This window comes from Macaca fascicularis, chromosome X (assembly GCF_037993035.2).
Source record: "Macaca fascicularis isolate 582-1 chromosome X, T2T-MFA8v1.1".
Lineage (NCBI taxonomy): Eukaryota > Metazoa > Chordata > Mammalia > Primates > Cercopithecidae > Macaca > Macaca fascicularis.
Genome location: NC_088395.1, coordinates 43,077,003 through 43,094,710, shown reverse-complemented (window position 1 = coordinate 43,094,710; position 17,708 = coordinate 43,077,003). Strand labels below are relative to the sequence as shown.

General features: G+C 38.9%; 1 protein-coding gene and 1 pseudogene across 2 annotated transcripts; one reads left to right on the top strand and one right to left on the bottom strand.

Annotated features, from left to right (window-relative positions):
• Positions 1–252: 252 nt before the first annotated feature.
• Positions 253–912, top strand: LOC102115890 (large ribosomal subunit protein eL29-like). The gene has a single exon (XM_005593343.4). It carries the CDS (start codon positions 427–429, stop codon positions 772–774), a length of 348 nt encoding a protein of 115 aa, XP_005593400.2. The 5' UTR covers positions 253–426; the 3' UTR covers positions 775–912.
• A 14,005-nt stretch (positions 913–14,917) lies between these two features.
• LOC102115495 (zinc transporter ZIP1 pseudogene) lies at positions 14,918–16,956 on the bottom strand (annotated as a pseudogene). Its single transcript, XR_012430033.1, has one exon. The product of XR_012430033.1 is annotated as a zinc transporter ZIP1 pseudogene (transcript).
• Positions 16,957–17,708: the final 752 nt, after the last annotated feature.

Genomic DNA, 17,708 nt, shown 5'->3' with positions numbered 1-17,708 from the left:
AATGAATTCACACTTTGATACTTCCCTATCAGAAATTAGACAAAGAAATCCTCAGGGAGACTGGACAATCACAATTTTTTTCTTTCTATCAGAAAAAGTCAGTAACTAATAATAGGCAATCTTGGTAGAACTTTGATTTTGTCCATTTTCCTATGATTTGCACTTATGTGTATATATGTGTATATTTGAAAACAACTACTAGCATCTTTTGCTCATAGCAATGTTGATAAAAATACATTAAGATTCTCATGTGCTCTTCCGGTTCTAGGCGCTTCGGGAGCCGCGGCTAAAGGTGCAGACATGGCCAAGTCCAAGAACCACACCACACACAACCAGTCCCGAAAATGGCACAGAAATGGTATCAAGAAACCCTGATCACAAAGATACGAATCTCTTAAGGGGGTGGACCCCAAGTTCCTGAGGAACATGCGCTTTGCCAAGAAGCACAACAAGAAGGGCCTAAAGAAGATGCAGGCCAACAATGCCAAGGCCATGAGTGCACGTGCCGAGGCTGTCAAGGCCCTCGTAAAGCCCAAGGAGGTTAAGCCCAAGATCCCAAAGGGTGTCAGCCGCAAGCTTGATCGACTTGCCTACATTGCCCACCCCAAGCTTGGGAAGCGTGCTCGTGCTCGCATTGCCAAGGGGCTCCGGCTGTGCTGGCCAAAGGCCAAGGCCAAGGCCAAGGATCAAACCAAGGCCCAGGCTGCAGCTCCAGCTTCAATTCCAGCTCAGGCTCCCAAAGGTGCCCAGGCCACTACAAAGGCTACAGAGTAGGTATCTCTGTCTGCCAACATGAGGACAGAAGGACTGGTGCGACCCCCTACCCCCGCCTCCGGGCTGCCATCTGCATGGGGCTGGGGTCCTCCTGTGCTATTTGTACAAATAAACCTGAGGCAGGAAAAAAAAAAAAAAGATTCTCATGTGGTTGACGCTAGCATTTACATCCAATGTGAGATGAGAAAGGAGGTGCCAGCTAAGGAGGTGTGAAAGAAGTATTTCATTATTTTTCAAGGTCAAAGATATCACACATCATATTTATGTTAAAAAATTATGGCTCGCTTCTTCACTTCCATCCATTTCAATGTTATTTGCTATTTACTCTCTGGTGTATCCACTGTCCTATAATATTTTCTCATTCAGAATAAAATTTCTGTTTTTGTTTGGCTTTCTTTTATCTTCTTAAACTGTTTATTGATGTACAATATACATACAAATAGTGCACAAATCATAATGCATATCTATTTTTTTTTTTTTTTTGCCAGTTTGTTTGTTTTGAGATGGAGTCTCACTCTATCACCCAGGTGGGAGTGCAGTGGCACAATCTTGGCTCACTGCAACTTCTGCCTTCCGGATTCAAATGATTCTCCTGCCTCAGCCTCCTGCATAGCTGGGACTACAGGCGCGCACCACCATGCCTGGCTAATTTTTTTGTATTTTTAGTAGAGATGGGGTTTCACCATATTGGCCAGGCTGGTCTCAAACTCCTGACCTCATGATCTGCCCGCCTCAGCTTCCCAAGGTGCTGAGATTACAGGCATGAGTCACTGTGCCCGGCCACATCTAAGGTTTTTAAAAACTGAACATACCTTTGTAACCTGCACAAGATAAAGAAATTGAACATCATTAGAACTCCCAGGGCCTCCAAGGGACGTGGAACTGTCTCTTCTAGTCACAACCCTCTCCACAAAGGTACCCTGTATACTAACTTCTAACCACATGTGTTAGTTTTGTCTCCTTTTTAATTTTATATAAGTGGACTAATACAGTATGTACTCTTTTGTGCCTGGCTTATGTCCCTCAACAATTTGTGAAAATAATCTATATTTTTGTATGCAGTTGCAAATTATTCATTCTCATTGCTGCATACTATTCTATTGTTCAAATATATCATGGCTTATTTACTAGTTTACTGTTGAAGGACATTTGGGTAGTTTTCTGATTGAGGATATTACAAATAGCATTATCATATCCTTGCATATGTCTTTTGGTGAATATATGTATACATTTCTCTTGTGCATCTACCCGTGAGTGGAATTGCTGGGTCTTAGGGTGTGCATACATTCCTTTAATTAGATACTGCCAAATGGTTTTCCAAAGCAGTTGTATTAATTTGCACTGCTGCCAGAATTTTTTTTTTTTTTTTTGCTGTCTTTTGCTATTGATCAGTCAAAAGCATGAACAATTTTTCCAAATTATTGTGATGAGTGGGCTATTTGTGGGTAGGAGAAAGTAGAGGAGGGAATAAAAGGAGAAGGCTTCCATTATTTCCCCTACAAGGATGTAAGCTTAAGAACCGACGGAATGAGGGGCTAGAAATCTAAGTATAGAAGAGAAAGCAGAGTCAAGGGAGAGAACTTTTGCCAAAAGAAGAGTTGAATCCCTAAGAAGCTTGGACAGAGGAGGGGTTTTGAGAACAGCATGGCATTTGAAAAAATCAAAGGTATATTCTGGTTTAGCCATATCATGTATTCTGGGGAATGTGGAAAACTATTATAAAGGAGCTGTATCTGTGAGTTTTTATGGCATTTGGTTGCTATACAGAAAAATAAGATTCCAAAAAGAGATCAAGATGTTCTCTCCACATTGGCTTGGAGCACCATGGGTTTTGGCTACACTTCAGAGTCTCAAGATCTTCGTAGTCATGGCACCAGATGTCACTTATCACTGTCACTTATCACTCTTCAGGTCGTGGCAGGATATGCCAGTCCTGAACAGAAACAACCACCTCTAGGTACCAGGATAGCCATAAGAGACCCTCCTCAACCAAGCAGATAGTGAAAAGGGAGTTCAAGTCTGAGGGGAAGAAAACATCAGACACCCCACTACAGAATAGCTTAGTTTCTATGTTGACATGCCAGATACGCTTTTAAAAGGTCAAATCTTGCCTTCTGTGTCAGGCTTTGTTTTATTTTACTCATTATTGTATCTATAATTAATTCATTTTATTCAACAAAGTGCCCTTTTAATACTAACAATGCGCCAGGCATGGTGCAAATCACTGAGGGTAAAATAATAAATTCCACAGATTTGATATCTTTTTCCGTGGAACTTATAGTTTATTAGGATTCTGTGTAGTAATATTGACTGAAAATTGTGTTTAGATATATAGTATCCCGGCATCCTGGATGGCCTGACTATATTGAGTATTCAACCAATAATAAAGTTCTAGGTTGGATGTTTGTTTGGTGAATGTGAATCAGGGCCAGAAAATGAATGTGAAAAATAGAACCAGCTGTGAATTAGTTCCCCTTGTAACAGATATTTATTTGTGAGGACATGGTCCAGTGAGTGTCCTGAAATTAGCACATGTGGCTCTTGGGGCAATACTGTTTAATCTCGCTTGTTAATGTCCTTAGTTGTAAAGTGGCATCATTGTCTTCTGTAATTTACCTTATAAGGTTACTTTGGGCATCAACCAACATAATTTAACTCAAAGCATTTTTTTTTTTTTTTTTTTTTTGAGACAGAGTCTTGCTCTGTCACCCAGGCTGGAGTGCAGTGGCCGGATCTCAGCTCACTGCAAGCTCTGCCTCCCGGGTTCACGCCATTCTCCTGCCTCAGCCTCCCGAGTAGCTGGGACTACAGGCGCCCGCCACCTCGCCCGGCTATTTTTTTGTATTTTTTAGTAGAGACGGGGTTTCACCGTGTTAGCCAGGATGGTCTCGATCTCCTGACCTCGTGATCCGCCCATCTCGGCCTCCCAAAGTGCTGGGATTACAGGCTTGAGCCACCGCACCCGGCCTAACTCAAAGCATTTTAACAGTCAGTTTGGTGCAATGGAAGATATCATTGCCATGATGACAAACATTACTTAATGTAAAGTGATAAGTGTAACATCCTCTATATTCACAACTAATTCACCAATGTGGAAAACAGAGACTTTTTACTCTTACGTTTTCTACATTATTAAACCTCATGAGAATTACACAAGGTTGATAGTTGACAAAACGTTTGAGTCTCCAGAATTTCCTACCTCTACTTCATTTTACAGATGTGGAAATTTAAGTTTAGATAGGTTCAGCCATCCATTAGGGGTATCACAGTCAAACAAATGAGATGACTGAAACTCATTAGAAGTGTCAAGCACAATAGTCATAGGCTAGTAGCTTGAAGATAGCAGCAAAACCTGTATGACTATGTTAACTTCAGATAATGAGTAAGCAAATCACTTGAGAGACACAGGCAGAATTCCAAAGGTGTGTTGACTATGGAGTAATTAGTAACCTATAAGATATGTTAAGGATGGAATAAATGCAATATATAATGGGGAAAAAAACAAGTGTCTGCTGAGAGAGAGAAAGGAATAGAAGGACCAAGTCATAATCATTATACATAGCTGACAGCTATGTCATTTCCTAAACTGATCATCCATTGGGAAGTACAGTTCCATACAGGCCCCACATGTGCTCTACCTAGAAATGCAAATAAAACGCATGACTATTTAGCAAGTTTACTGGCAAGCTATAGCTATGGCCAGGTAGGTGCACTTGTCCACGCATCTCTGCAATAGCACAATTTTGTGCCATTAGCCTGGGGCCCCTTCTGTCTCTGCTTCTTCTTGTTTGGACCTCAGTTCTGGTCTTACAAGCACACCATCAGTAGGAAAGGCTGATAAGCAGAGAGAGACAAGACCATTGCTGACCCCAGGATTCAACCAGTGTGATTCTTCTACCCACTTGTGTGTGTGAACCTACTCCGCCTCTTGCCCCTTGCTCCTCACTGTGTGTTTTCAATTGTTTCAATAAATTGTGTGATTCGCATATTTTAATTTGGTCCATAAGTCTTTCTGTTTTATGGTCTCTGACAGAGCATGCATGCTACTTAGAGGTCACTGTTGCATCAAGGTAGTATCTCACATAACAATTTCCAAATGACTTCCATTCTATTAAAAACATGGACCAAATTATATCAACGATGGAAAGTGGGCAACTCAGTCAAACTGCCATCAGGAAAACCTGTGACCAGAAAGCTATGATAATAACAAGGTATGAAAGCCTTGAACTCAAGTCTCAGAAGCCTCCTTGCAATAGAACTGAATAAGAATTCCATGAATTCAACCAGGATTTCTTTCCAAAATGCTTATTTTCAGATTGTAAAACCACCAATGACATGGTCGAGTGCTTCAGTAAACAAAATAATAATGCACATTTATGTTCACAGAACACTAACTTTAACAGATTTTAGGATATCTGCCATGTTTTCCCTTCCATTTTTGTGAAGTTGAAGATAAAATATTTAATGAAAGTGGAATTTCGAGTAAAAAAGTAATGCACACTGATGAAGAAAGGAAAGAATATGAACCCAGAGCTATTCATAATGTTCTTACTATTACATTACAAATAGTAAGCTATTTGTAATGAGCTTACTCAACAATATGAAAGATTATAGGTTCATTGACAGAAAAAATGAAAATGAAACTAATAGTCTCTGCATTTATCTGATCTCAATATTTTCTTATCTGATTTTCTAATTAGGATTTAATAGCTTATAAAATTTTAGATTCTTTTAAAGAATTCTTTACAATGAAAATGTTCAAACTTATTGAAAATAGCATAATGATCACATATCCAAACTCTAGAGTTAACAATTTTTAATATTTTGTCATATTTTTATCACCTATTTTTCACTAAAACATTTCAAAATAAATTATAGACTTCTTGACATTTCATTTCAAAATGATTCACTTTACAGTTCTAAAGAAGACATACTCCTACATAACCATAATATCATTATCAATATCACCCTTTTAAAAAGTAACTATTTCCCAATATCATCTAACACTTGGTCCATATTCATGTTTTTCTGACTATTCCCAAAATGTCTTCTAAAGTTGTTTAAACAAGGATTACACATTCTATTTATTTGTGAGATCTCTAGATACTTTTAATCTACCATAGCTGTCATAGACTCTTTTTCCATGACACTGACGTGTTAAAAAATACCAGGTCAGTTATCCTTAAAACATCCCACCTTCTGTAAGTACTGATGGTTCCCAACTTACAATGGTTGGACTTTTTTTTGACTTTACAATGGTGTGAAAGCAATACACGTTCAGTAGAAACCGTACTTGCAGTTTTGAATTTTGGTCTTTTCCTGGGCTAGGGATATGCTATGGTATGTGCAATACTCTCTTGCCGTGCTGGGCAGCAGCAGTAAGACATTCTGTTTTTCACATTCAATACAGTATTCAATAAATTACCTGAGACATTCAACACTTTATTATAAAACAGGCTTTGTGATAGATGAATTTACCCAACTGTAGGCTAATGTAAGTGTTCTCAGCATGTTTAAGGTAAGCTATGAAGTTCAGTAGGTTAGGTGTATTAAATGCATTTTCAGTTTACAGTGGGTTTATTGGCACATAACTCCATCATAAGTCTAGGAGCATCTGTATCTGTTTCATCATGGTGATTTGAGTAATTTGTTCTTCTATCTTCTGTATTTCCTGAAAACTAGAAATAAGATCTATAGGTCTGTTAAATATTTTGCTGTAAGATTTCCATAGGTGTGCTACATACTTTTTATCATATCACATCAGGAGGCATAAAGATCTGGTTCCCAAAGTTAATTGTTGATAGTTGAAACATTCATTTTATTTGCTTTTGTCTCAGGCTGAAGAAAATGTTCATTGGTGACATAATCATTATTTTGATAATGATCAAGTTGTTTTTATCATTAACTGAACTAACCAGATAGTGGATATTAACCATATCATATAATCATATGTGCCATATATTGGCCTCTATTTTGGAAAAAATACACTTTTAACATGGTCTCATAAAAAGAAACCTTTATTAATTCCAATAAAATATAATTATCAGGGAAATAATTAGACACCGAAGTTTCACAGAAATAAGTTCCTTCTGCAATGTGGTAAGCATACTCCTTAAAAGGCATGGTTTTCCTTTCTAACTGTCTGGATCAGTCTTTTTATATTAACCTTATATAAAGGTTTTTTTTTTTTGTTTTTTTTTTTTGTTTTTTTTTTTGTAGTTAAGGACTTTTAAAAAATCTCGTCTAAATTGCCTTTTCTTGACTGCCAAAGTTACTTAATAGAGGTACTGGGAAGAGTTTTTTCATTTATTACTTTTGGCATTTTATTGAAAAAAAATGTCTTTTATCAACAAATGTGTTTGCTATGCTAGCAAGACAGAACTCAGAAGAAATATTGTTCTTCCCTCTGCTCATAGTCCCTAGTTTATTCTGGCCCTCTGAATTAGTTTCTGATTTTTCTGGATTACATACAAACTCTCTGCCTCATTTCAGTTAGAGGTCAAAATTTTAAATACATATCATGACTTTGGAATGACAATGCATAGTGGAAAAAAGCTTGCCAGCCCATTGCCCCCTCTTCCTCTAGAAATCACTTTCACACACTCACACAACCTCCCTCCCATAGCTATTTGATCCTCTTACAGTGAACTAATTAGCTAGAAGTTGCTGAGCTAAAGTCAAAACAATGCAAAGCCAAAGACACAAGGAAATGAGACATTTGAAGCAGAAAAAGCTGGTTTTCAGAAAAGAGAGAGCTGCAGAGTCACCAAGAGCCCATAAGAGCCCTGAGACAGAACTAATTCAGTTTTTCAGGGATAGAGAAAACAATCCCACTTTCCTAGTGTCAGAAAAGAGTCATTCTCTCACAGATTTTCAGTTCCTTGTACCAGTTCTCATGAGATCTGGCAGTTTTTTTTTTTTTTTTCCGATTTAATATTCCTATATATAGTATTTACAATGTTTCATCACCCTAGGTTGATTTGACTAATGGCAAGTTGCTTTCTGTTGCTTTCAACCACAGAGGCTTGCAATGTAATATGAACAGATATCACCTCTTGGTTTTCTAATCTAAAAAATGATGACAAATGAAGACCACCATCTTCCTCTTTGCATCACTTCCTTTATTAAACCTGAAACCTTTTAGCTACGGATAAGTTGTATCTTCAGAATCTTTCTTCTTTCAATATCAGGAATTGCTGTGCTTCTCCATAGCATGTGGCTTAGTTTTATTTTGTGGTTTGCATGAGTTGAGAAGCTGATTGCTATGGTTTAGATATTTGACTCCTCCAAAGCTCGTGTTGAAATTTGATCCCCCAGTGTGGCGGTGTTTGGAGGTGGAGCCTAGTGGAAGATATCTGGGACATGGAGATGCAACCCTCATACACGGCTTAGTGTCAGTCTCTAGGTAGTAAGTTCTGGGTTCTTGGGGAAATGGATTAGTTCCCACGAGAGTGAGTTGTTAAAGAGAACCTGGAGTCTCCCCCATCTCTCTTGCTTCCTCTTTTTCCATGTGATCTCTGCACCTGCAGCTCCCCCTTCACTTTCTGCCAGGAGTGGAAACAGCCTGAGGCCCTCACCAGATGCAGATGTCACTGTTGTGCTTTTTTGTACAGCTCACAGAACTGTAAGCCATAATCTTTTCTTTATAAATTACTCAGCCTCAGCTATTCCTTTATAGCAGCACTAAACCAAATAACACAGAGATCAAGATTGACTTTTCATTTTTATGACTAGAAAACTTAAAATTAAATTTGAAACCCATATAGAACAATGGTTTAGGAGTTTGTAATGTGTAGTTTTTTACTAAGCTCATTTTTTGATTTATTTTCCAAAATTATCTGTTCTTTCTTTTCTTCCTCTCTCCGTCACCTATGCCCATATTATGCAATGTTGTCTTATTTTATAAACCTTTTAAATAAATGAATTCATATCCTACCCAATAGTTTAGCAAACAGCTGTATGCATCAAATATGGTCCATAAACATTTGTTGAATTTTCTTTCACTGAAAGCCACAAATAATCTTCTGAATGCAATAAGCAGGGACTACCTAACAGAAAACCTTTTTGGACCTTAAGTAAAATGTCCTGCCTAAAATATATGTGGTCATTAACCATATCTACATATCTATCTATCTATCTATCTATCTATCTATCTATCTATCTATCTATTATATATCTAATCCCTATCATGTGGATAACATTTTCAAAGTATATGATAATATTCAGGGCTGGGCATGGTGGCTCACGCCTGTAATCCCAGCCAAGGCAAGTGGATCACCTGAGGTCAGGAGTTTGGGACCAGCCTGACCAACATGGTGAAACCCCATGTCTATTAAAAATACAAAATTAGTCGAGCATAGTGGCGCATTCCTGTAGTACCAGCTACTTGGGAGGATGAGGCAGGAGAATTGCTTGAACCTGGGAGGCAAAGGTTGCAGTGAGCTGAGATCGTGCCATTGCCTGGGCAACAGGAGTGAAACTCCGTCTCAAAAAAAAAAAGTATATGATAATATTCAATGTATTAACTTAGATAAAATTGCACATTTTAAACAGTATTATATGCAAATATAATGCTTTATATTTTCTGCTTCCATTTTATTAAACACTCTTATTCAAACCTTTTTTATGCATCTTCAACATCACTCACTATTATTAATGTTCCTATTAGTAGACACTTTAAAAAAATATTTTATATTATGAAAGTTTTTCAACATACTCAAAAGAGAAGTTTATAATCTTTCATAAACCTATTGCCTGGCTTCAACAATTTTCAACATATGGCCAATTTCATCTAAATCTCTACCCATTTACCTTCTAATAGTTCCCTATTGGATTGTTTTGAAGTAGACATCATATTATTTCATCCTAAAATACTTCAGAATGTATCCTATTTGATAAGAATCTACATTTTGTAACAAAAGTATAATATATTAATTCCTAAAAAGGTTAATTATAACATTTAATGTCATTAAAATTACTAGTTGATGTTTAAAAAATCCATGATTTTTTAAAAATGCAATTGCTTTGTTCAAATCAAGATCCAAATAAAAGCCATAGATTACATTTAGTCAATGTGTCTTTTGAGTACCTTTTAGTCCTTAGGTTTTTGACTCTTTTCTATTTTTACTTGCAATTTATTTATTTATTTTTATTTTTGAGACTGAGTTTTGTTCTCGTCTCCCAGGCTGGAGTGCAATGGTGCAATCTAGGCTCACTGCAACCTCCACCTCCCAGGTTCAAGTGATTCTCATGCCTCAGCCTCCCGAATAGCTGGGATTACAGGCATGTGCCACCGTGTCCGGCTAATTTTTGTATTTTTAGTAGAGATGCGGTTTCGCCATGTCCACCAGGCTGGCTCAAACTCCTGACCTCAGGTGATCCGCCCACTTTGGCCTCCCAAAGTGCTGGGATTACAGGCGTGAACCACTGTGCTCAGCTGCAATTTATTTATTGAAGAAACTATTTTCTAATTGAATGGACAATTATAATATTGGTATTTATATTCTGAAACCAATAGTAGGATAAAAGAAATTAGTAATTATATTAAAATTGCTAGAAACCAAGATTTTCAGTGAAAGTAAAAGAAAATACAAATAAAAATCAAATACATTAAATAAAAACCCTATGAATCCAAATTTGAATTAAATATTCTCATGATATATTTTTCTCTTAAAAATATGAGGTCAGACCACATGAAACTGCTGATACTTCGTCATTTTTGATTTATAGAAAAGGCAGTTTCATATGGTTCAAAACGATGTGGTTCATATGGTTGTTTTCTAGCTCTGTACAAAAAGGCATGTAAATGAAGTCTAATATAATATCAACAAGTGTTTCTACCACTGAAATTGTGGTCTCTACATATCATTTCCCATTACAAAGAAAAAGGGTTATTTGGAAAAATTGCTAATTCTATATCTGGGGCATGAATTGTGTCAGATAAGCTTGGAATATGTTGTCATACCATAAAGCAAGGACATTGGCACAGGATATTGGCACTGTGTATGCACTTATACTGAGATGCATACAGATACCATAAAGTAGGGACATTGGCACAGGATATTGGGATTGGGTTAGTAGGACTTAGGGATCAATTTGATGTATTTGATGATTGTTGCACACAAAGTAAGTCAAGAGCATTTCCTATTTACATTTTCAAAGCTATGGAAGGTTGGGGGATTTTACTTGAACTAATTAGTCAATAATAGCTTCAGTCGGTGATTTTCTCTTTCTCATTCTCCAGTAGATTTACCTTCCTTTAGAGGATTAGTGAGCAACATTTTATTGATAAACTTTCTTTCAGAACATTTAACACTTAACTCTAGGGAAGGTCAATGGGTAATAGAAGGTCGTAATTTACATTTCTGGTCAATGTAGGAACATGTCTATATAAGTGTGGGCAACATTTAACTATATAAAGAGATAAAGATCCTTTACTTTGGAAAAAACTAGAACAAAATTAGATAAGGATCTTTATTACTAATGACATCCAAATGCCCCCAGGGCACAGGGAAACTATTTGTGATTCTTGTGATTACTATAAGGGGAGTTTAATAGAGTCTTCTGAGATACTATTACGTCTTTCAATGGAAACTGAATAATTGTTTGATTCTAATAAAGCTGACTCCAAATAAAAATGTAAATTAAAATATTAGAAATGTGTGTAGATGCTCCTACCACACTGGATTTCTAGGCTTTGTATATCTGAGACCTAAATGAAATGAAAAACAGTAGGAAAAAATCCTGAATTTCTCCTAGGCCACTTATGTGAGCAGATAAATGCAGAGAAATGGATAAAGTTATCTGAAGTCTTTATCTAGTCTTGCCAGCTGGTCTTTTCTACATTGGATGTGGACAAAGTCTCTGGACATGAGAATAAATAAGCAATGGAGGCCTTTTCAATGCATAATGCTTTCTATCAGGGAAAGTGAAAAATGCCCAGCTGAGAGATGGGGATAGAACTAGGCTAACCAGAGAGTAAACGTCTTTGTTTGGCAGGACTATAAACTGACAATGCTTTGCTTTTTTCCTTCCTCAATAAACCTCTGATCATTTTAGAATTTTCCCTATCTCTTACTTTCCACACAGTCGACTTCCTGCCAATCTTACCTGTTAAGTATTTCTCTTATATCATTTTCTCCATTGCTACTCTCACTATTTAAAAAGTCCTTATCACTCATTTGGCCTATCTCTATAGCCTTCTGATCCCATTTTTTTTTTTTCATTCCAATCCATCTCTACCTTATCCCCTTTTCTTCTTGAAAAACGTATCTGATCACATGATTCCCTTGTTCCAATGCTAAATGAGTAAGCTTCAATTATTCAAATTTGGCATTAACAGTTCTTTCCACAATTTTAATTCCTAACTTACCCTGCTTAGAGCCATCGTTTTTACTAGGTCTTGTCCTTGGGCCTGCCTGTACCAGTTTTAGAAAGAATCCTACTAGATTAGAGTGAATCTCTACCCTGTGTATCTGATTATCCTCAGTATCTGCTCAAGTTTATCATCCTCAACCTTTGATGTATAAATCCTTGACCTGCCATCAGCAAGAATCCTGTGAAATTAGTTTAGCAAGGATTCCCCTACCCTGATGTCTCTGTTAATAGTTTTTCATCTATTGACTTCCTCATTCTTCTCATTGGCTATAATTTCCCAGATATCTTTGCTGTATCTGCTGAACCAAAATGCTTAGAACCAGAAATGTTTCAAATTTCAGATTTTTGCAGACTTTGGAATATTTGAATATATATAATGAAATATCTTGGGGATGGGACCCCGAGTCTAAACATGAAATTAATTTATGTTTCATATATACCTTACATACACAGCCTGAGGTAATTTTATATAATATTTTAATTTTATACATAAAGAAAAGTTTTGACTATGTTTTGACTGCAACCCATAACATGAGGTCAGTTGTGTGATTTTCTACTTGTGGCATTCTGTTGGAATTCAGAAAGTTTTGGATTTCAAAGCATTTCTGATTTTGAATTTTTTGATTGGTACGCTCAACGGGTATTTGAAATTGAACCCAATCTCTCCCCTATTGTAATAGTCTTGCCATCTATCACAATAGCCCTGAATAAATTCTTCCTTACTATTTTAACAAGTGTCAGGATAATTTTTTCTTTAACAAGACCAACTGTGCAATTTGAAAAGATTATTATTAACACCATCAACATGAATCCAAGCAGCACCCACAGACGGGGCACAACTCTCTCTCTCTCCTCTCTCTCTCTCTCTCTCTCTGAGAAATGGAGTGACTATGGCTATTGATATCCTGTTAGAAAGAATACATGGCCAGAGCTAGCCCCAGAACTGAAGCATCTTCCATAGAGAGTAGATCTCAATCCTAGCCACTTCAGAATTATTTGTGTAACCAATTAAAACTGGTTGTATGACTAATATGATATTTTTGTAAACCCAAAGCATCGGGCTAAGGCCAATAGAAAATCTGATCTCAGTCATGTGATCTGGAATTTATAAAGTCCAGAAAATGTGATTAAAGAGCCATTTATCAATTTTTGTCTGAGCCTCAGCCTCTCTACATCCCCTCTCCTTTGGGAAGCTCAAGCTCTATTCCACTAGAGGCCTAACAGTCCCAGCAAAGTCCTGGCCAAGGAGTTTCTTTCTGGGCCACGTAAAACACAGACATTAGCTGTTTTCTTTTCTGGAGATGGAGCTTAGAAGAACCTAGGTTTTAAAACACAGTATTGACTCTTCTTGCCAGAGTGGGGCATGGAAATAAAAAGTATTCTCCTATCTTTCCTATCTCCTACTGCAGCAAGAATAAGGCAGACTTTGAAATCTCCACAGATGACCCTGCTACACTGGTTTATAATAATTTTCAATTCTCCTCACCATCCTCTGAAATCTGCTTTATCCCCAGCCCCTTCTGACCATAACAGTGAGTCCCGACGTCTTTAGCTGAGTTACTCTTTGTAGTAGAAAATAAGGGGACCTAAAGTCCTATATTTCCTTGTCCAGGGCTCTAATTACATCATCCTTTCTCTCTGGACAGGCACTGTCTCACAAGAATCTCCCTTGGGGGCCATTGTCAAGCACAGAAAAGAATCCAGGAGTGTTAGGGGAGTTATATTTCCAGCCTTTACTGAGGTGCAGGCAGAAGTGCATGCTATTGGTAAGTTTCAGTGATGGGTTTCCCTTGGGAAATCCTTAGTGACTGAGGGTCAAGCTTTATCATCCCAGGGGCAACTAGTGCCTGGACCCAATGAAGGCAAAAACCATTTCACTTTTTCACCCTAACTGTTCTCCCCTAGGGCAAAATAGAAAGTTAAGTTAAAATACTGGACAATAGTTAGGTTTAAAAGTCCCCAGAAGTGTTTTAACGAAGGGTTTTCTGCATGCTTGTTCAGAAAAACGACATTGCATGAAGAATCTGCATTTTGAATCTGTAAAACCAAAATAAGAGTAACAATGTCTGGGTAATAAAGTTGAATGGCAGCATCATACTCACATGCAGTCTATGACATCCGATGCTAATACCAATTTGATGACTCCCTGCTTCAGAACAACTCTGTCACTTTTTGAAACTCAAAGGGACTTTAAATAAATTTTACAAATGATAAACCGAGGTTTAGAGAAGTTAAACTACTTTTGTTGTAATCCTTGTGTATCTAGGAACTAAATTGTCTTCCCTTTCTACTTCAAAAATTACTTTTCCAGAAAAACTTGAAAAGAATGAAACATACTTGCTTTTATTGCTGCCCCCTGCTAGCAAGTCATTTTTACACTCTGCAAGATTTAGGTTTCACATTACCATTACCAACTGAGAGACGAATATCAAAATCTATACCTGTATATGACATAGTCATATCCAGCCACTATAAAGAGCTCCTGCAAGTTAATATTAAAAAGATAACAATCCCATTAAAAATGGGCAAAAGACTCAAGCAGATATATTATAAAAGGACATATAAGAATGGCCAATAAGCACCTAAAAAGGTGTTTAACAATGTCAATCTTCAGGGAAAATGAAAATTAAAGTCACAAAAAGATACTACTTCATCCCCTCTAGAATGTCCGAAATAAAAAAGGCAGATAAATCAAGTGTTTTGGGAGTATGTGAAGCAACCAAAACTCTCAAACATTGTTGGTGGAACTGCAAATGACTGAACTAAGTTTTCTTTTCTTTTTTTTTTTTTTTTTGTCTAGAAACATATTTTATTTGGGTAACAGGTCCCAAAACAGGTCAGTTAATAAAATAGATTCTAAAGAATATGGCTCTATGCACAGCCCTCCCTCCCCAAAAATAACACTGGGGGTAGGCATTGCCCTTCCCCCTTGGGCTCCTCGGGTGTATTTAAAAAAATGTTTTGGCAGCTCAGTGTTTATCATCTGGGCATGGGACACCATGTCCATGTCCCCATATTCCTAGGGTACAGTAGCAGTAGGTGGCTGCAGCAACCTTCCTCCTACCCCAGCCCAGAAAATATTTCTGCCCCACCCCAGGATCCAGGACCAAAATAAAGAGCAAGCAGGACCCCTTCACTGAGGTGCTGGGTAGGGCTCAGTGCCACATAACTGTGCTTTGAGAAAGAGGAAGGGGATTTGTTTGGCACTTTAAAAATAGAGGAGTAAGCAGGACTGGAGAGGCCAGAGAAGATACCAAAATTGGCAGGGAGAGACCATTTGGCACTAGTCCCCTGGGAGACGGGAAGAGGGAGATAGATATGAGGGCAGGCGCTAAGAAAAGTAGGAGGGGTCCACTCCAAGTGGCAGGGTGCTGAAATGGGCTAGGACCAACAGGACACTGACTCTAGGTTTATGACCTCTACATAGCTGTCCCACAGCAGCTGGGTGCCCACCTCCAGCCTCCCATGTGAGCCTGTCCTTATGTATAGTGTCCAACTTCTGCTTCTAGCAGTCAAGTGTCTTCCCCAATCCTAATGTCCCCTGATCATGTCTCTAGCAACTTGACCATCTCTTGTTTCTTGGGACTGGGGCCAGCCTCCCGTCTGCCCACTTCCCTCTCATTAGTCAGATAGCCCCAAAGGCTCTATCTTTAGCTCCCAGAGAATTTTTTGGTCCTCAGTACTTCCCTTCCCCATTCCTTCCTATTCCCCACAACTGGGGGAGGGAAGGGAGAACAGGGGCACCTGATCATCAATCTCCCCTGCCCCTCTCTTGAAACACCCTAGATTTGGATGAAGAGCAGGCCAGTGAGTAGGGCAAAGTCTGCTAGGAGCAGGATGACCTTGAGGATCCTTTGTTCAGAACTGGCCAGCTCCTGGGGCAGGATTTCCAGAAAGGTGATATAGAGAAAGGTGCCAGCCACCATGCCCTCTAGCACAGACTGAGCCAGCTGGTGCAGAGGTCCTGCCGACTCAGCCAGAGCTGCACCCAGCCCGATGCCTAGAGGTGTCATGCATGAGAAGAGGATCCCACAGCCAGCCACCACCTGTGCCCTAAGGTGGCTCTGCAGCAGCCGCAGGGACAGGCTGACAGCCAGGATGCCCTTGTGGAGCAGCAAAGCCAGGCACAGCTCCATCGCCCGAGCCCGGTCTCGCTGTAGCCCCACCGCCAGTCCCTCAAACACAGAGTGGAGGGCCAGGGAGAATACCAGTACACAGGCACGCAAGGCTGAGGGGCTTGCTGGGGTTCCACTCGCCTGTGGAACCCCTGGCCCATTATGCCAATGCTGCGGCCCACCATTCACTGTTCCCAGCAGAGCCCTTGTTTCCTCAAGAGGTGACAGCCCTGACTGCTCCTTGTAAGCCAGTGTGATCTGCTCCATCACCAGGACCAGGAAGAAGCCCATGGCCAGGATGAACTCTTGCAGCGGGAACTGGAGCGTCACGTGCAAGGCTGCCAGGGCCTCATCTATGGCAGCCAAGTAGTCAGGCAGCAGGTCCAGGAGACAGGTGGCCAAAAATATGCCCCCCGCAAAACAGCTTACTGGGCTCAGCGCTTTCTGGCGGAAAGCTGAGGCTCCATGGTTAGCTCCTGGCTGGCGCAGCACACAGATGGGCACCAGGCTGCAGAGGAGGGTGAGCACCAGCAGCAGCACCAGGGCCCCCAACTTCACCTCCAGCCCCACAGGCACTGGAGGCTCTGAAGCTACCGCCTCTAGGTGCCACACCAGGAGCTCTGGCTCTCCCCAGGGCCCCATGGTGCTGCTGGTAGCTCCAGTGACTCTCAGACCTTGCGAGGGTCTCACTACATGGTCTCCTGAACTAAGTTTTCTAAAGTTCAAGCTATATCTACTATATGACCCAGAAATACTACTCTTAGGTATTTACCCAAAAGAAATTAGCGTGTGTGTGTGTGTGTGTGTGTATATATATATATATACACATACATATACATATACACAAAAAATATATTTATACTTGAATGCTCACCACAAATAGTTAAAGCAATATTGAGAAAAAACAAAAACAAAACAAACATCACACTACCTGACTTCAAAGTATACTGCAAAGCTGTAGTAGTCAAAACAACATGGTACTGGCATAAAAATGGGCACATAAATCCATAGACCAATGGAACAGGATAAAAAGCCCAGAAATAAACTCAGACATTTATGGTCAATTGATTTTTTGACAAAGGTACCAAGAACAAACAACAGGGAAAGATAATCTCTTAAATAAGTGGTTTTTGGAAAACTGAATATTCTCACACAGAAGAATAAACTTAGTCCCTTCTCTCATACCACATACAAAAGTCTAATCAAAATGAATTTAAAACTTAAACATAAGACCTGAAACTATGAAATTAACAAGAAAGAACATAGGGGAAAAGTTCCATAGCATTGGACTGGACAATATTTTTTTAATATTGCCCCAAAATAGACAAATGGGATTACATCAAATTAAAAAGCTTCTGCATAGCCAATGAAAAAATCAACAGAGTGAAGAGAACACCCACAGAATGAGGGAAAATATTTACAAATCATACATCTTATTAGAGG